General features: G+C 44.5%; 1 protein-coding gene across 1 annotated transcript; it reads left to right on the top strand.

Moving 5' to 3' along the window:
• Window positions 1-4,581: 4,581 nt before the first annotated feature.
• Window positions 4,582-20,103, top strand: ICOSLG (inducible T cell costimulator ligand). Its single transcript, XM_054819742.1, has 7 exons — window positions 4,582-5,207; window positions 8,620-8,660; window positions 10,607-10,969; window positions 11,459-11,743; window positions 13,289-13,465; window positions 14,588-14,623; window positions 17,417-20,103. Exons 1-7 carry the CDS (start codon window positions 5,194-5,196, stop codon window positions 17,425-17,427), a joined length of 927 nt encoding a protein of 308 aa, XP_054675717.1. The 5' UTR covers window positions 4,582-5,193; the 3' UTR covers window positions 17,428-20,103.
• The last annotated feature ends 421 nt before the right edge of the window (window positions 20,104-20,524 follow it).

Here is a 20,524-nt window from a genome sequence, read left to right as displayed (position 1 = left end):
GGCCAGAGCTACTGTGATTTTTCTCTTGACCTTTTCCTCAGTTGCAAGTCATACTTTGCTAGATTCAGTGTCGTGCACACCGAAATCTCCACAGTGCAAAAGCCAGAGATTTGTGGAGACCATTCCATAAGGATTTGGTATGTTTCAAATGTCACAGCACAGCCATACATTTACTGATGGAAGAACAAGAGTGCCACATGATCCCTATTCCATTTGAGTATGATTTTGCTCATCTGGCATCAGTGTGCTCAATATGGACCACTCTTCTACAGCAGCAGTGATCTGCAGCTTGAAGCGTTACTACTTAATGTTTTCCAAGAAGAAAGGAGGATTATGATCCTTAGGACAGTGCTCAGTCCATTTTGTAAGGCTATTTTTGATTGCTCTACCACTTTACATTATTTGGCTTATGCCTTTTGACTCCTTTTTCTAATACCAGATTAGCTTACTTGCTCTGTGACTCCTTTTAGTCTTTCTATTACTTTCTGTTCCTTCTTCTGCTATATCTCCTGTTCAGGTGACATAACAAAAGGCAAACAAATTGCTCTGCAGTTGTTTAGTTAAGTGTTAGTTTAGGTGTTTAGTGCACCAGCCAAACATGACAGAGAACATACAAGCACCATAACCCACGCTGGGTAAGCTGTAGTACTTTCACTGGATTGCTTTATGTTGAAGACCGATGATCAGAATTTGCTTTTTTTTTTTCCTCCACTGCAATCTCATTTGCAGGTATTTTCCACCCTTTTAATTACACTCTGATATGTGATGTGCCAGAGTGCTTCCCTGCTTGTGACCCTTTTCTTGGCAATCTTCTCGGTTACTAGTAACGCTGCAGTCATGGAGAGTTTGATTAGATTTTTGGTATAGAAACTGTGCACTAAAAACATTATTAGGAAATGCCTGCTAGCTATTTTTTACATAGTCTTCTACCATTTAAAATTTTAACATGATGATTTTAAAGCTTTCTATCCTAGAATTTACTTGCTGAAAACATATATTCCATGGTCTTGTAAACTCTGACGCTTCTATGGTACCTGAATTTAGCACTGATTTCTCCCCTTATAGTGAATGAATATTGTCCAACTAATGTCAGTGAGGTCGTTGCTGTTAATAGCAGGGTACTACCTATTGTTTCTGACTGAAGATGAAGACCAATTAGGCTTGAGGTCAGTTGTTGGTTTTCCAAGTACTTCTTCTGGTCCTGTGAAAATACCTGCTGATTTTTATTTTTTTGTATTCTGGGGTAAGCCCCCCAAATCTAGTGTACATAATATCACTTCAAGATTTTTGTAGTTAAAAGTTACTCTCCAGCTGCATGCAGTGCACGAGCTGGATCGTTTTGCTCATCTAGACAATGTACCTGTCTAAAACATGGTACATGAATGTTTGAGTAGTCCCTACTCTAGGTACTCCTTTTTAATGTGTTTTCTTTAACTGTGTCTCCATTGTCTGCTGCAAACTTGCTATACCTTCATCACATACTTGTCTCTTAAGTTTGGATGTTATCTCATTGCCTCCTGTTTTGTCTCGGCATGTTTGTGCACAATGGGGAGAGGTTCAGTGCAGGCAACCAACCAGTGATCGTACCTCTCTTTGGTTTTGCCATCTCATCAGTGTGCCTGCTGCTAATGACACAGGAACCTTCTTTTCAAATGGGTGACATACTTTAGCCACCCGAAAAACTTTTCAGCATTCAGTTATCCTCTGCTGCTAATTTTATGTGCATTTCTTTCATGGCTGTCCTTCTCCAAAATGGTTCAAGTCCTCCACATCACATACAGTCACCCATTTTTCAGTTGTCCCCAAAGGTGCTCAATTTGTCTGAGATTTTCTTTCCTTCTATATCTGTATAGACAGGTATGTCTCGTTTCACAAAGTCTAGTCAGTCTCTGAATTCTCAATAATTGCATTAATGAGCTTGCCATTGAAGATGTGTGTTTTGCAGATATACTTGTTCTCTTTGCATGATACCCATTTGCAAACAATCAGCTCTCTAGGTCTCTGCTATGTAAATCACTCCTCTGCCTCACAGACTGGAAAAATTAGAATATTGTTTTCCTCCTCATTTTTTTTCCAATTCTTCCCAATGTTTCTAGTTTTAATGTCCATAGGCAACATACTTGCCATGCACAAGCCATAGGAGTTAGTTTCTTCTTCTGATAGCCTTAAATGCCTTAATTTAATTGCATCAAGTGGTGCAGACACATCTAAGAGAGGACAAAATAACTGGCAACAACAAAGTTTTTTTACAAATTCTCTACTTTAGGAGCTCAGCTGTCTCTCCCTCTCTCTCACAGTGAGACACACACATGTACACACATGCACAGGGGAGGAGGGACCAAATGGATCATCTTTGAGCCACTTCTATGTCTCAAATGGAGAGTGCAGCAGCTACCTAAGATTGCGCCTATGTACTACAACTGGAATGGATTTTGCACTTTAACAACCTCAAACATCTCGATTTTCTGAAGCTAAGATCCATCATAAGCATGGTAATTTTAGAAGCCCAATCAGACAGTTTTGCATGTGATTTGCCTTGTGACTATCCCTATTTTGTAGCTTTTTAACAAAAGAAAACAAATAAATATACATTACTAGACCTTGGGCAATGAAGACAACTGCTGATAAAAATTCACAGTATTCTCTAATAAAACAAAGTCTTAACTTTCAAAGCCATGCAGAAGCAGCAGTAATAACTTTGAATCACATCTTTTTAGTAGCTTTGACATATAACCTTGAAGTTGGTCCTTCTGTGAGGTGGAGGTTATACCAGATAACCTTCGGTGGTCCTTTCCTACCTGATTTTTTCTATAGGTAGCAGGGATGAGGAGCCACGTCTTTGATGAAAACTTTTCACACAGCCTTTTCAAACATCCTTGCCTGTTATCATTTGTGTTATCTTTGATGTGATACTTGTAGGGGGAAGATCACATAACTGCGGTCTGTATTTTGACCCTAAGCCAAATACCCTGACTTACTGCTAGTGACATAGTAACAAAACCATATCTAAAAGAATAAAAGTATAATGCTGTTCAACGTAAATAGAAGGAAGTACTTGAGCTGCAATGATCCTCCACCGCAGCTGCTTCTCCTTTTTTGGTTGTGTAGAAAGAAATAGGGAGCAGTCTCCAAGGAACATATTATATTTAATGGCAGGGATTCGGCAGCAAGAGCCTGCTTTTATTAACCACAGGGTTGTTCAGTGTGTACCATGGGGATGGTGTCACTGGCAGAAGAATATCCTTTTATTTCAAGCCCTCTGGGGAATTTCTGCAGGTAGGAGCAACTTAAGACCTTCCTAAGGCTGGACCTTAATGAAACACCATTTGGAAGGGAAATAGAACACAAAGTTGCCTTATAGATTAAAAACTCATCAGGGATTTCAGGCAATGCAGATTCAAAAGCCTGGTGCAGGCAGAGAAGAGGTTTGCACCTGACCTTTACAAATCCCAAAGAGTCTCCCAGCTATGGAAACAGGTTTGCCTTTCTTATTGATTCTGAAATTCCTTTCCACCAAAACCGATATGCATGTGTAGTAATAGACTGTTCTTATTCATCATGTATGAAAAGAGCATGATAGAAACCATTGCAAAGAACATCAGAAGAGTGCATTCAAACGATGCATTTTAGAAAGAACAAATTTATAATCAGAACTCTAAAAATTCACCTCTAAAGTTAAGCCACAAGCATTTAAAGTCAGGAAGCTTTTAGCCAGAACCAACTGATTCCATGTGTATACATGTACACCAATCATGTTCATCAAAACAGCACCTAAAATATCAAGAGTAGTTCCCAAAGAAGGACACTCTGTAAGGAAATATTTCAGAGAAAGATGTGAATTGGCTGCTGCCAACATGTCCTGATTCAACCATAATTCCACAGGAATGTTTGTTTTCCTTTATATTTAGTGTAAATTGAAGTCTACCCTCCCAAGCCAATCACTGATTTGCAGCTTATTAGTGATAAACAGAGAGGCTGAAGTAATGTTGGCTTGAAGACTAAAACTGACAGCTGCCCTTCCTGCTGCTGGTTGGCAGTGGAAGCAGCGTTGGGGCCTGCAGGTCTTGCACAACCCTGGAGTTTCTTGTTCATCATGGACAAGGTAATTGGCATTCCCAGGGTGATTCAGAACCAAGACCAAATAAAACATTAACATGGCAATCTTTTTTAACAACTGCCACTGCGGTGTTTGTCTGCAGCATGGCCCTGACAGCTTTGTGGTGTGTGTCACAAATGTTCACGTGTGCAAAGGAGTCCCAGCTGGGTTGAGGTGGCTGACAGTGAACAAGCCAAACACAGCCACTGATGTGGAGCCAGAAACAAAACTGCTGGTGAACACGAACTACAGCTTTCAGATAGCTGACTGCAGCTCCAACACCCCTTATCAACATGATTCTGTCACAGTCTTTATCTTTGTCTTCAGGCGTGGTCATGCACCATATCAAATGTTGTTTAGGGTTATTAACTAATTATGCAATCGTAAACCTAATGTCTTTTGAAATGTATTTTGAAACGAAAGTCAAGAGCAGACCCCCCGGTTCCCTGGCAGGCTTCGCAAACGCCCGTGCACGCAGCCGGGTTGCGGTACTCTGCATCCCCCGAGCGGGGCCGTGGGACCGGTCTCCACCGCCTCGCGGGGACGAGAAGATGCTGCTCTCTCCGTGCTGTCACAAAACCCGGTGCCCGGCCCTGGCTCCTCGGGTCCTCCCCAGCAGCGCCCAGAGCCGGCGGTGAGGGGCGCCCGGCCTGACGGGGCACAGGCAGCCTCCCCGCCGAGGGCGACGGCTTTGGAAAGGGGTCAGTGCCCCTGGCAAGCGGCCCCGGCGAGCTTTGGAAAGGGGTCAGTGGAACAGGCGAGTGCCTGAGACCCTCCACACCGCCGGGACGGGGCCGGGCTCTCTCGAACCGCAGCGCCCGGCGTGCGGGGCCGAAGCAGGACTGGGGCCGGTGCTCAAGCCCGGAGGAGGGTTTTGCCGGCGGTCCGGGTGCCGGTCGCAAGGGGTCCCGGTTTGCACGACGCCCCGGTAGCAGAGCTGGCCGCGCTCCGGCGCACGGAACGCGGAAATCCCCGGCGGGAGGAGCCGTGGGAGGGAAAGGGGAATGGCCTAAACCGGGCAGCCGGCGGCTCGGCTCGGCACGGCACGGCACGGCACAGAACGGCTCGACTAGCCACCCGCCTCCTGCGCCGCTACGATGGAGCCGCGAGGGTGAGTGGCGGCCTGGGGCGGCGGGGCTGCCGGCCCTCCCGCGGGTCGCTGGGGCTCGGCGGGAGGCACAAGCGGGCTGTTTGCCGGGGTGCTGGCGGGTTGCTTGCTCGGGGACAGAGAGATGCATACCCCGTTTAGAAAAATCCGAGTTTCCCTACAACGCAGCGGGCAGGAAAAGTTCTGGTGGAGGGTGGGCTTCTTAAATGGAGACAGGGGCGAGGCGCCGCACGGGGTCCCCTCCCGGACCCGGGACAGCGGGTTGCGGCGCTAAACGTGCCCGGCTGCGGGTGCCGGCTGCCTGCCAGCACGGTGCTGCCCGTGAGGCCCGGGGCCGGCGGCTCTCCCGGCCGGGCAGTTCTCACGGACACCCGAAGCCGCGGGAGAACCGAGAGGGGGGAGGCGGGTTTCGCAAGGTCCCCTCCGCGGCCAGGGTGCCCCTGGCATAGCGGGTCAGCCCACGCAGCGGCCCCGCCTGTCTGTAGTTTGTGATCTACCCCGTTGAAGGCTGCGGGGAATTAATTGGCATTTTAAGGAGTCTTTTGGTCCGAATGTGAATGGGAGATGGCAAGCAGGCGCATCGGCTTTTATTGCCCAGCTTAATGTGGCCTTACCATAGCTGTTAGAAAAGCTTCACAGATAACCTATTTAGGGCACCTGCCGATGCGAGAAGAGTGATGTCGCTACAAGGTTAGGTGATAAAGCAAATCCTAGCAGCGGAGCAGAAGCCCCAAAGTTATTGCAAGCATCGGGACATCTTTTTGTCTGGCTAGTTTGTGCCAGAACAGCAACATCCCGTGAGTGTAAAATCAATAGTGCATGAAAAAGTTGAGATTCTGGTAGGAAGAATAATCTCACCAAACAAGAATGTATGAAAGAGGAAGTGCGACTTTCTCCCATTTCACATGACATTTTAAAAACGTATAGAAGGGGAAGGTGTGGGAAAGAATTGAAAAAGAAAAAAAAAATAAAATATTTGAAAAAGAAAAAAAAGGAAACTAATGCAGCTACACCTGGCTTAGTGGAGCTCACTGCCAATGTGATGGACACAGGAGCTGAGTGGGGCAAAGGGGAGGTTTCTCTGCGGGCAAGAGCGTTTCTCCCTTTTTCCAACAGGAGCTTGGCATTAAAGCTATTCTAGGGGAATGTGGTGGGTTGACACTGCCCTCACACTACCAGAGCTGCAACCTTCTCCAAATAAGAGGATAAGCATTTCTATATCTGTCCAGCCTTGACTGTGACATCATTTATTAAAATAAGAAATCAAGACCTGCTTTGTATACATACATTAGAGAATCAGTTCTGGCTGACTATCTAAATGTTTGTTGGCATCAGCCAATACCTTCCACGGGAAATTCCCTGAAGAGTCCCACAAAGATCACTCAACTGTTGTTCTCTATTTAATTCAAATGACTTGCTCCATCCATAGTTTCTAACTTGGCCAGGGAACAACAAAACAAACACAGCCACGGGATTAAGAACTACATTAAGGTGAGCTTGTCAAGACCAACCTCTACCAGCCTGGCACAAAAGTGATGGCTCCTGCACAGTATAAAAATACAACAGAAATACAATACAAGAATACAAGACCACATGCAAAAGCCACCAAAAGTCACTGCCAGAGACAGAACAGAGCAGAGCTGCCTCCCTGGAGCGTTTAGGTACGCTTACTTGGGAGGCTTACTTTAGGGCTGATTGCAGATTTAGTAAAATATTAGAGCAGAAATGTTCCACACTGGGCTTCCGCTTAAATTTTTGAAACCTCATCTATGAAACCATTGTAAAGGACACAGAAAAGGAAAAGAAAGTATTTTCTTCATATAAAAATAATACAATTCAGATTGACTCTTCCCTAAACTTTCCCCATCTCATTCGCTGGAGATGGGGCTTCAAGTGGAGGTATTTTTTTGGGTCAGGAATGTCCTTTGCTTTCTCCATCCAAGCCAAATAGGTTTTGGAAGATCATCATTTTCTTGGGGGCTGGTAGGTATTAGAGACCCTCCTCCACAGCAGAGGAGACCCAAGCTGTGTCCAGGCAGCTGGTAGGAGTGAAGCTGGGCAGAAGCGATGCTGTGCCTGGGAGGTGGCAGATGAATCCTGGTGCTCGGCTGGACAAAGGGGCAGGAGCTGTGGGGAAAGGGCAGGAGGCTTGGAAGAGAGAGGGGATGGTGTAAAGCACAGCTGATGGGGGGGGAAGCGAGGTGAGAAATGGCTGCTGGGGGATTAGGCTTGGGTTAGGACTTGGAGGCAGGAGGGTCAGGCAGGGCAGGGTTGGTTTGAAAGGCGAGCAGTCTAGGTAGGAGAACCTGGAGCTCGCTCCTGGGTGGACATGGGCTGCTGGGGGCAGCTGTCCCCATTGCCCCAGCCCTTGGCTCAATGTTGGACCTGGCTGAGGGTTGAGAACAACTGGGGAAGGGAACCAGCTGCACCCGGGCAGTGTGGCCTCACGGTCCCGCTTGCTTACAAAAGCAAACTGGGGAAACTGGGGATGAGCAGGTCTCGTGGCCCTCTGCCCATCAGCTCAGTTTTGCAACCTTATTGCACCCAGGGCAATATCAAGGTGGGCAACTGCAGCCATGCCGTTCCCATCCCAAAACCTTTCCAGTGTCTTCCTTTCCCACAGCAGTCTGGAGGAAGGAGAACACAATGTATAGCTAGGCGTGGTGGCAAAAGGCTATTTTAAAATAACTCTTAGGAAAGTGCTGCACATTTATCTTTCTTAAAGCCATATAGGGTGAGAGTTACATCACCCAGACTTTACAGATAAGTTAAACAGGGTTTTCCTATAGCATCCAGCAGGAGTAACTCCCTTGGGAAACTCCTGCATAGATTTACTCCTCTGGAATAATCAAACACTCCAAAGTCTTTCCAGCAAAACCTTTGCACAGCCCCCTGCTATCAGCACGTTTCCAGTTTACACATTTTTACTGAGTGCACAAACCAGTGGGCAGCATGGTCAGCTGCTTGCCTGCCTTTAACCAGATAAAACCAGAAAGTCATTGAGTTCCAGCAAAACAGTGGGATGCAGGGCTTGACCTGGATTTAGGCCTGTGCAGCCATGATTCTTCCCAGCTATCCTCCAGGGCCTATTTGTCCGGTAAGCCTATACGGTTTGTTTTTCACAAGAAAGACAGGCATAACACCAGCTTCATGCCCTCTGCTCTGATTCCAATATTAGTGCGTTTTACTGCTATTCATGGCCTTGGCCACCCACCCACAGAGTTATGTCGTTTGAACAGAAGTTTTGCAGCTGCCAAAAATGCAAATACTTAATGGGACATTACGTAGTAGCAGTACCTAATTTACTTACTTCTGCTACTATACTGAAACAATCAATATTAGGTCTATTGTTTATGTAGACAACAGAGGTGCTAAAGTCTATCATGTAACACTCTTGTTTGCTTTTTTATTTTAGCTATGGATTTCTCTTTCTGCTTCATCATATCCTGAGAGTTGGTAAGTTTAGAACACTTCAGTTAAAAATGAAGCTGCCCTCCCTTAATGTGTTTGGCCAAATACACAGAGTATTTTTAATACCTACAATATAAACATCTGTGTGTTTTCAGCAAGACACTTAAGAATGCCTCAGTGTGACATGCATCAGGGAAAGAAGAAAAAATCAGTTTCTATCAGTTTCAGTATAGAGAATAGCAAAGGACCTCTTGCTTAGATTGCTCTGCTTGCTTTACAGACATCCCTGCGTATTTATCTCTGCCAACAAAAGGCCTTAGACGTGAAGTAATAAGGGCTGCTGATAAGCAGATCTAACGTGACTGGATAAAGTCACATTATGACTAGAATTATACATTACCATATCAAGTACCTAATATTAGTAAGTCTTTTATTACAGTTCCAAAAATCCCTTTCAAAACAAAGGTAAGGTTAAAGGACATCACTTGGTGATATTTAAATGTTTTCAAAGTTGTCTCCTCTGTTCTTGCTTAATCGCTGCAACGAACTGCAACAAAATCATCAAGGAAAGTCCCTGGCCCCAAAATCAGGACAAACTGTACCATATTCAGATTCACTAGATGCTGGCTGGCCTGTTCCTAAATAGCACCAGCGATGGAGGTGCCCACATCTTCCCCAGCAACGCTTTCCAGAGCTTCGCTTTTCCTGCTGCTATAAGGGGTTTCCCAAAATCTGAGCTGCAGCATCCTTGTTGCGGTTCAAGCCCGTTACATCTTGCCTCACCCAGCAGAGGATAAGGCCCTGGAGAACATACTGCCTTCCTCCCCGCAAGTACCGCCTTTGCTTCAGCGGTATTTTTAAGCCAGGGCGCCCGACTCGGACATGTAGATGAGCTATTTCTGAGACAAAGACATGTCCGTCCCCCTTTAACATCACGGCCTCCCTCTCGCCTCACCAGGCATTTCCACATTTCCAAACCCTCACTCCTGTCATCTTTCTTTCTCTAATTCACCCACCTGTATAATCCCTTTGCCCATCTGTAATCTCTCCCATCCAGCTGGATGCCTGACCCCCCACCGCCCCCCAGTCTCACATTTACACCCTGCACGTTGCTTTGTTCTCAGCAACCAGTTGCACTGGAGAGATTTCGGCTGCTGGGGTGGAGGAGAGGTGATGCGCCCCTCTCAGCAGGGAGGCTGCGGTCAGAGCCACCCTGGCCCTTTCGGAGTAGCTGACCTGCTACCTGCTGCATCGCACGTTGGCCAGCTCACGCCTTCTCATTGCTCACCAGGAGCAGAGGTTGCCTTTCTCGTGTCTGGAGGCCAGGAAAAGTGCCATGAAAGCCAGATACTGTGCTGGCCTCCCTCAGGTGGCCATAAGACGTTGTAAATGTCTAACGAATGTGTCACTGGAGGTATCTGGGTATGCTGGTTTGCCAGCTGGGTATATTTGTTGAGAGGGTGACACCAGCGGTAGCAATAAAATGTGATTGCTATGACGTGCCCGCTTTGACAAACACTGGTTTTATTTCCCCTTTTAATTTTTTGGGTTGCAAAATAATGGTAGCACTCTTCTTATTATCAGTGTTTCCACTTCTTGTGATTTACCTGGTGTTATCTGGCATTTTTCTTAATTAAAAAAAACCTGATTATTAAAGCATTAGGACCTGAATATGTGCCTGCGGTCAGTCAGTAAAGTGAAATATATGGGTATCCATGGGGCCAGGAACGTTTAGACTGGTTGGTCCTTGGAGGAAAAAAAAAGTAAGCAGAAGGCTTTATATTGTAAAAGGTCCCTTTGGAAAATGTACAGACAAACAGAGAGAGAATTAGCCACCGGCAAGTCAGAATGTAGAGATGACTATGAAGTGAGCACACTCACCCGCCTGTTGTAAATACTGATACAGGAGTCTACATGTGGTAGAATATACTTGAAAAGAATGACATTTTTTCCACATCACCTCCCTTTATTTCTCTCTTTTCGTCTTGTAGCTGTTGCACTGGAGGAGGAGATCATTGTCAGTAAACTTGGAGACAACGCTACGCTGAGTTGCATTTACCAAGGAAGAAAATTGCCCTTAAAGAATCTACGGGTATATTGGCAAATAGCTGATGATCCAGAAGAGTGCTCAGTTGTACATGCGCTGATCTCTGGTCAAGACAATGAAAGTGAACAGTGTATTCAATTCAAAAACAGGACTCAGTTATTCTGGGATAGATTGGAAAGTGGCAATTTTTCTCTGCTGCTACTAAACGTCAGCCAGAGCGATGAACGTACATACAAATGTGTAGTCCTGCAGAAAACTGAATATAACAAGGTGATTCACCAGGCAGAAGTGGTTCTCAGTTTAGCAGGTAAGAACTTCTATCACTTGCACATATTTGCCCGAATTCTCATTCTAGCTTTTCCAAATTCATGCCGTTTCAATATTACATTTAAGCATACCCTTAACTTTGAAACATACTTCAGCCCTCTGGTGAAATGAAGTCTGCTTAACTTAAATGTTACAGATAGGGAATCTAAAACTGGGAGAATACCTGTAACAGCTGTTCATCCAGTGTATGGTTTTGTCCATCTTGGTTTTCATTAATATAAGGGCTCTTCCACGTGACAGCAGCTTCAGAAGTTGCTTTCTTCCTTTGGGTTTGGCTTCAGCCTTCTGCCCTTCCAGTAATTCTCTCAGCTCTCTGCCTTACATACCACACCTGCAGGTGTTTCCCTTTCAAGTCATGAGGGTCGTGCGAAACCCAGAACTTCTGCTTCAGGACCCACATCAAAATTTTATCTTTTCAATACGTATCAACATGTCGACAACTGTTTGGTTTTTTTCTCTTGCTCTCCAGCTAGTTATAGCCAGCCGATACTCAGTGGACCGATAAGAAACAGTGACAGCACTGGAGAGGAGGTGACTTTCAGCTGCAGGTCCGGCAATGGATACCCAGAGCCCAATGTTTATTGGATAAATAAAACGGACAACAGCCGCCTGCCTCCATCAGAGCTGGAGATCACCCCCCACGCTGATGGCACTTACAGCGTTTTTAGCACGCTGAAGGTTAAAGCCACTTCTAACATGCAAATAGAGTGCTCCATAGAAAATAAAATACTGCAGGAGAATCTGTCAGCCAACTGTAAGTCCCTTCACGATATTTCATGTTTTCTAGATAGCAGATGTATCAACTAGCATGTCTCTGCCTGTAGACGCGCACTAATGAGGGGCGCGCGTTAATTCAGTAGTTCCCAAAAGTGCCGAGAAGAGCGCAGTTTTTGTTTCCAGCTAGTTATGCTTAGCCACGGACTTTGTGTTTACCTCTGACTTCTTCCACACTGAAGCGAACACCCCATCAAGCATGTTAGGACAGCAGCACTGAGAAGCTCTTGCGTCTGAGGCAGTCACTGGGCTCTACCTTTCGGTTCCTCGGAACATGACGACTTGGGGAGTCAGGCTGTTTTGCAGGGGGCACTGTACAGTAGATCCACGATTCCTGAACCCCTGCCCTACTGCTCTGCAGCACTCATGTTTGCTTTTTCTGTGCCTAGTTTTATTTTAACACAGTACACTATTTAAAGTAGGCCCGTAGCAAACGGGTACTATTGGCACAATGGAGCAATACACCTAATAGCACAAGTTTAATAAGCTCTTTATTGCTGATATGAGTGATTAATAGTAAAAACAAATATTTAACCACTTGACTCTCTACAAAACTAGAAAGCTATTAAAAAGAAGAAAAAAAAAGCTATTAAAAGTTACAGCTATAGTAGCAATAGGGAGTGTCACAATTTCCAAACAGAGAAGCTATCTAGAGTGGGAGAGCTTATCTGGAAGTGGCTGTTCAGTCCCATTGCTGTTCCTGGCTCTGCCTCCTGCCACAACTTTCTCTCCCAGGTTTCTGCACCCTGGTGCAAGAAGGTTTGGTTGTTTGCGTAACTGTAGCTGGATACCCACAATTAGTTTACCTGAACACACCAAGGAGTCACATACTCTGGACTTAATGACGCTGATCCGACAAACAGCCAAACGATATAAAGTATTTCCAGGAAGAAAAACTGTGCATATGAGCAAAAGTTGCACAGTAGAGTGTTTATATGATAGCATATCCTTGCTGTCATCCCAAATTAAAGGAAAACTAAGTGACCTTGTCCTTAGTTTCCTAATGGCATTTTGTTATATTGTATTCTGAGGGAAAAGACCTTCATCTTGTTATCTTTTGTCGGTTTCTAAAAACACTGCCACACTTAAGAGATGTGATTTGAAACCTTCAGTTTGCAGCAATCAGTAGAAATTAGTCACTAACTTCAGGGAAACAGGTTTTCACCCACTTTTCTGAATACCATCAGATTTACATTATAGATTCTGTATAGATTTATTTTCAGCTGAGTCTAGATACAAGCTCAAACATACAGTCTCCCAGGGATGGCAGGAAAGAAGAACAAAAAGGAAGCAAGAGGGATGCATGCAGTATGATGACAGGGAGGAATAAATTGGCATTGTATTATTAGACAGCGTAAGCTGGAGATGTCTTGCTCAGAAGGAATAACACCAGAATCACAGTGATATGAATAGCACAAATATTTAGTCCTTCACAATTTGTGCATGTAAAATGTGGCCAAATACTTGCCTGGTATGAAATGTGAAAACATATACCTTATTACATCCTTTTTCTATTTTATTCTAGACACACACCTGAAGCAAAGCGATGGTTCTGGCACAGAAAGTCACAAAAACCTGGAAAAAAATGGACGAGGTGCTCAAGCAGCTGGCATCGTTTCTATTGTCATACTGATGGGTCTGCTAGCTGTTTTAACCTGCTGGCTGTGGAGACGGAGGTCCGCTAAACTAGTGTCCTACACAGGTAATGAGGCCCTTCATTTGCATGACCAAATCTGAAGAATTCTTTTTCATTTGCCAAAATATTTAATGTCATCCAGCGTGTTGCTAGAATGTACAAGTAAGCTGTCTGCACACAACAGCAGGAAATCATGCTGTTATCAAAAACCTGGAGGTGCCCTGGGGAGGACACGTAGTGCCCCAGAACATGTTATTCTTTATGGTTTTCTGCTCGGGTGCCTGAGCCTCACAGGAGTTAACTGCTGGACGCGAGTAGCTCAGACTTTGTGCCTGTTCAGCCCGTAGTTTCCCAGCCTGCGGGCTGCTTCTGGACAGATGGAGGGGATGCTCCTCCATGGAACAGGACTGGGGTCAGTAGCTCGCTCTGCTTAGCACAATCCAAAGCAGAAATCAGAGGATAAAATCAATCCTGAGAGCTTTAGAGTCATTGGCTGGGCAAATTAGTGTTCAAGATCCCACTGGGATCAAGCAGCTTTCTACAAGTTAGAAATAAAGCATGTCTCACTGTCACTCCCCGTTATACATGCATACCTTTGTATTGCCACATTTGCCCACGTGTGGGACTCCTCAGTGCTTGGCAAGACGGAACAAAAGGTAGCTCTAAAAGACGTCTTGTGAACCAGACTCAGTCTGCTGATGTATCCGAGTACTTCTGTAAGCCACTTTGCAAGCGTACAAGAGCTAACATCTAAGAGAAGGGAGCAGGGACACCACAGTTTTCATGGACAAGGACAAACCCCATTTTCAATCCGGGCCCTCTTCCTTGTAGCTAGCAAGCCCAGGCGCTTCAAAAAAGAGCAGGAGAAAGCAGGGTAGTGATCTTGCCCAGTATTTGCAGCAGCTGTGCTAGGAGCCATGTCCTTCCTTCAGAAACAACCCAAAAGTGGTGCAGGACTTCTTCCCAAAACATGGAGCAGGATTGTTGCTTCAAGCCCAAAATCTGTCCTTCCTAAAATGGTGACCTAGATTGTAAGCAACTAGAGTATGGACTACATTTTGCTGTCCAAAGCACATTTAGCACATTGAACCCTCAGCTTTGGTGGGTGTTTCTTAATATTAATCCCATTTGGAAAAAGACTATAGTTATCTATCCTACATGCTTAAAACAGTGCATTTGTTTCAACAGATGTCCAACCCAATGAAGACAAAGGAGGACTCAACTGTAAGTATTAAAAATATGTTGCTGTATTTGTGTCAAGAGTGACTTAACTTCATAGCTTCAGTACTCAAGTGCAGCGCAAAGCCTTCGGATTAGACTTGATGTTACAAACTCGAGCATGTAAAGCGGTAGCCCTACTTCTTCTCTCAGCCCTTTCCTTGAGTTCTGTAGAGTTGCCAAAGGCAGCCCGAGAGCCTCGCTTCCCAGAAGTTCCTTCAACAGCCCAGGCCAAAGGCCATGACAAATGGATAGGGGACACAGAGCGTACGGGCTGAAGCTACCCTCTCCTCCTGTTCTACAGCTGTGCTGCAGCTACTGTTGCCATCAAGACAGGTGGATTATGCCATAAGCCAGGCAGAGCCAAACTTGGAAAATCTGTTTTAAATGATGATTTTTAAAGTCAAGACAATACTGACCACTTATCACTTCACATCATGTCAGTGCTCATCACCAAATGGTTGTTCCCTGCCTTTTTAAGCACCATATCCTAGAATGTCTCTAGCTGGGATACAGCAACATCATATGCCTCGTGTCTATGAGCCTGAGCTTATATATACCCAATTTAAAAAGTATTAAGCAGTCTCCTTTCCAAGAGAAAAAAAAAAGCAGTTTTAGACCCTCAGCATGTTCATATTTTTTATAAGCCAGAATGCAATATTACAGGCTAGCTGGCTTACAAATTCATTTATCATTTATAGTGGGGGAAAAATAAAAACGGGGAAAAAAAATCCAAAACAAATTTGGAAAAACAAACTCAGCACAGGGGACTTGCAAGAGTACAGAGAGGATAAAATATCTGCCTATTTTATATCTCAGTTGGTAGTTCCTACTGAAGCAAATGTCTGTTGCCTGGTTGTCTCTGCAGAACAGGCAGAAAATACTGTGGTTCCACCAAAACTGTAATAGTGAAAGCATAGTTTGCCCTAGCAGATGCTGTGAATGTACATGATTCATAATATTAAGCAGAAGCAAAATAACCCTTAAAAAAATAAAAAAAAAAATCTAGAACTTCTTTGGTGGCTCTGCAAACTGGGTTAATGCTCAGTTATTTTCCAGACCTATCGCACAACCCCAGTCTGATCCACATTTGTGTTTGCTAAACATCAACAGGCATCGCACTGGTTCCTGTAGAGCGTAATGTAGAAAGGAAGATGGATTTTCTCCTTAAGATAAAAATACATTTTCTCATTCCATTCCTGTGAGCTGCATTAACATAGCACGAACAGATCATTTAAGGTCAACTTTTTCTTCTCCTGGACTTATACTAGGCCCTATTTTATTAGATCTCTGGACTTAGCCCATAAGTAGAAAAACATCTGTGACATAAATAGGAGTAAATATTTGTCTTACATAGAAGGTTGCGGTGGCATGATTTGTTCACTAAAAACAAACCAGACACATTGGCCTTCCAGAGCCCATCTTCTCCTTGGCATGTCTCCGCACCTTTTGTGGCAGAGGAGGTGGGACAGCAGCTTTGGTGCTATCAGAAGCTATCCCACCTCTGAGGGCTGATTTTCTGCCAACAGAGCCACGTAAGGCATGGAAGGCGGTGTCTTTTGGGTGACCCGGTTTGATGGCAACTTGGACCAATACCAGAGAAAGTAGAACTATCTAGGGAATGTGATCTCTGATGAAGGATTGGTTGTGTTTGTTTAGGCTGGAGATAGCGAGGCTGATTAAGGACACATTAACAACCCTCTTCAGGGAATTTTTTAAAGAGGATGGGACAAGTTATTTATTGTCCTAACCCAGCAGACACAACGCTTGAGGCACAACAGGCTTAAACAATGGAGATTCAAGATACACGTTAGAAAAGAAAAAAGGCCTTTTTAAGAGTAATGTTAGTTGAGGACCAAGACAGAAAGTTTGTGCAGGCTGTCAAGTCTGTCAGTCCAGGTTTGTTGCTGCTGGTTTTTTTTCTTAACAAAAGAGAATACCAGCATCTGTCAGGAATTATTTAGAAATAGCTGGTACTACCTTGGGGCAAAAAGAAGGCGTCTTGGAGGAATTCTAGCTTAATTCAATCATCATTGGAGATTTTCAAGCAAGTTGTGCGTGGTAGATGGGGAGTAAGGCGCTGTGGAGGTCGCACCCCCAGGGACACTCTTGCCACGGCATTTTGCTTTTCAATACTGATACAAATGTGTTTCTGTTTCTATGGGTTTCACTTTTTATAAAGAAGGTCAGATTGTTTCGAGGAGGGGTGGGAATCCTGAACACTGCAAAACCAAAAAAGAGCCTACTGACGCTAGCTTTGCTGTTACAAAGAAAAAAGTTTTGGAAACTATGGGGAAGGCAGGTTGCGAAGAAGAGTAACTTCATCCCAGTGGGGTTAGTCTCTCCAGACCCCCATTTCAGTCAGTGGGGCAGGATGAGCCACTGAGGAGAAATTCAGAGCTGGAGCAATTTGGAATTGCTCACTGGAGGGATCCCTTCGCTGCCCGTAGATGATCAGTTTTGTGCATCTCGTTCTCTGAAGTAGCTTAAAACAAACCAAAGGTGACACATCCCTTCGCAAGAGAGGGGTGTGTTAGCAGGAGAGCACCTTTTGCATTTGCAGAAGGGGAGGCACTTTCAGTCTGTGGCACAAGGGCAGAGGGCCCCCAGTGTCTCGGGTATCGAGGCAGAGCTTCTTCACCCCAGCTGATTCTCTCTCAGCAGCATGAATACAGCTTTTCCATAGCTTTGCAGCTTGTTCCACTGGTTATGTAGGAAAAACAACTCCAGGACATGGTTATTTCTGGAGAATTTTATTTTTATTTTTTTTTCTAAAAAGATGTTGCTTTGTTTTTACAGCACCTGTCTAAATGGCAAGTCTGCCAACAATTTGGGCAGCTGGAGATGTGTCAAGAGAAGCATCACCCCCTATCTTGATGGCAGCATTGCTTGTAATACAAGTGACAGATTTCTGCAGAGTGTATCAAGAGAGATGGCAAAAAAAGCTTCTCCAACACAAGAGACAGCAAAATCTGCTGGATTTCTGTTCCAGCCACTGTCTGTGTCCACATAAGAGTTGTGTCGCCACACCAGCTAACCACTTTGGACAGTCCTCTTTGATAGTCTGTCAGTGTTTTGAGCTCCTGCACAGGGGAAAGCAGTAAGCCTGGGACTTGGATACTCTGTGCCAGGGAGCTGAAAGCTGGTGAGTGCCCAGTCTCTTGTCATCACCGTCGAGGACTTTGTTAGTAGCAGAAGCCACCGCGTTTCAGGAGCATGGGAAGTTCTTGCTGCTTCTCCTTACCCTGGCGATGACTACTGAATGTGAAGAATAGCAGCTAAAAACCAAAAAACCCAAAAAAACTGAAGGACTCTCTGCAAAGTGAGATTTGTGACCTTTTCCACTTTTATCTCTCTACAGTACATCCCTTCATTGTCTTGTTTCACCAGCTGCATGTTATTCTGTACAGAACGAGGTAGAACATTTTGACCCTGTCCTCCAAAAACAGGAGTTGCTATGACAGGGTTAAGCCCTGAATGTGCTAATATAAGGGAACATGCATTGTTTAAATGCATTCAATATCAACATTTTGTTTTTTACCAAATATTCCACTGAAAAAGGGGACTTCCACTTTTGACAGAAGCCGGTGCATACTGTGTGAAAGAACAGGCTGTGGAAATCCGACCGATTACAAATAGTGCTCTCTGCTATGTTAATGTCGGGTTACCTAGACTTACCCTTTTCAGGATGGAACAAAAACTGTGGTCAAGCTCTGCTTGATTCAACTGGTCTTTATTTATGCACTCCCCTTTGGCTTCCAGAGAGGATTTTAAACTGAAATTTTTAAACTGAACCTCTCCTTCTGTCTCATCCTTCCATCAAAAACAAACAAGCAAAAGAGAGTGCAGATTCTTGCAGAGTCCATGAATGTCCAGAAAGCCGAGAACTGCAGTTTCCTTATGCCAGTGCCTTGCTGCTTCAGCCCCGAGTCAGCCCAGAACAACTGGTTGAAAATTGCGAAGCAGTAAACTTTGCTGATGGTTTTGAAAGGTTTTGAGGTTTTGAAAGGAGGAGGAATCTATGCTAGCTCTCTTGCCTAGGTGGGGCAGTTTTCCCCATCCTGTCACAGGGGGTGGAGATGATGATTTTAAATTGAGCCCTGGAATCACATACCTTCTCCTGCACCAGTTGCTAGACTAAGATTCTACCATTTTTGTGATTAACTCTCAGCCTTGTTTGTCCTACCTCTGTACAGGGGAGGCACTCCAGTGTCAACTGTGAGATAGGACATTGATTTTTCATGTGAAGATCAGCTTTCAAATGCCAGCCAAGCGAAAATAAATTTTATTGTCCTGTTCTGCCATCACACGGAATCCAGAACCATTTGGCAGTAGCACAGGTGGCTTTTGTCAAAGGAATACCCCTCAGAGCAAGGAGGCTCCGAGTGGGGTAGCTGTGCACCACTGCTGCACCGGTATCTGGTGGGAGGGCTGCACAGGCTCAGCCTCCATGGCATTTAAGAGAAGGAGCAGTTAAGATCTCAGTTGCTGCAATCTAGGCTTACTCACCAATTTGAATGGGTGATAGGATAGGGAACGGGGTTTTTAAAAAAAAAAAAAAAAAAAAAAAGCTAAGCTGCAACTACATAATTAAGCTTCTGTCTCCTGTTTAAATTGTAAGTAACTGTGTACAATTGTGTTTTTTGTAAAGATGTTTTATCTATTAATGTCAAAAAAAATGTATTGCATATTTGCTAATCTTGAATGATGTCTGTGAAATACTGGTTTATTTATTAATTCCACTTTTGTCCTCTGTTTCCTTCCAATCTACAACTGTAACATACCCTATCAGGTCGGGCATTTAGCTCACAGTATTTGTCCGATAAGATTACAGAGGTACCATAAGTTACTTTAAACGTCAGCCTTTCCTTGTCTGTCTTCTCTCACACCCATTAATGCAGGTGTTAGATATTTTCTGAGTCCATATCTAGTCCTCAGTGAACCCTAAAGGGAATTTGCTTGAAGAAAGCATGCAAGCTTGCAGACACCTTAAAACTGTGAACATCTGTGCAGATGTGAAGGGTAACCATTTCCTAGTGGTTCAGTAAGAAGTCCTGCAGACGTTTCCTCGCTATCACATGAAATTGTTTTGCGCAGCCTTTTTGGCACTGCTGTAACTGACAGAAGCCTTTTGTAAAAACAGTTTTCCACATTTATGTTCTGCAACTGCACGAAGCTGTAACAGTTTAGAGATGTAAGAAGTGACCTAGCTGTCGCTTCGCAATGTGTTGTTAAGCTAATTTAGACTGGTTGGATTTTCTTACTTCTGGGCTACTTCACAGTGTGTACTGAATACATCTAAATGTAACAGCCTGCTCTTGCAAAATCCATACTTTCAATTGGTTTAGGTTTCCTGCTATTTTTGGAGGCGAGTAAATCCTAGATGGCAGTTGTTTTTAGCATTCAAAGGACTTGGGAATTTTGTAATAACAGAGTTTTTGTCATCACATACCATGTTTATAGTTTAAATAAAAATCTATTCAATCTTCTGGATGTTTGACTAAATCTATCAGCACACAAAGACAAGTCACTCCAAATCATTGGCCCCGACCAAAGTGGAAGTTTTACTTTCAGCCACATCCCTCGGGGCATATGAGCGCTCCTCTCCAAAGCCCTCGGATAAGGAGAGACCGACGCAACACAGAGACTTGACAAGCTTTGCTCTGTTTTGGCTTGCACAACAAAATACCTTGAACCAAGTCAATGAAAGTCACACAGCAGCCAGAAAGCAGCACTAAGCCTTGGCTGGTAGATCTTTTTCTCACCCAACTTAACAACCCTTAGCAGAGCAAAGGTACAACACACCCTCCCACTTCCAGAACTGAAACTGGCTTATTGCACTGACACAGGTCAGTGTTGCACGTGGGCACCAGCATCCCTGTTTCCCTGCATGAAAGACAACGGCTC

This window comes from Grus americana, chromosome 1 (genome assembly GCF_028858705.1).
Source record: "Grus americana isolate bGruAme1 chromosome 1, bGruAme1.mat, whole genome shotgun sequence".
Classification (NCBI taxonomy): domain Eukaryota; kingdom Metazoa; phylum Chordata; class Aves; order Gruiformes; family Gruidae; genus Grus; species Grus americana.
The sequence above is the reverse complement of the archived record's forward strand: the minus strand, read 5'-3'. Positions and strand labels throughout refer to the sequence as shown.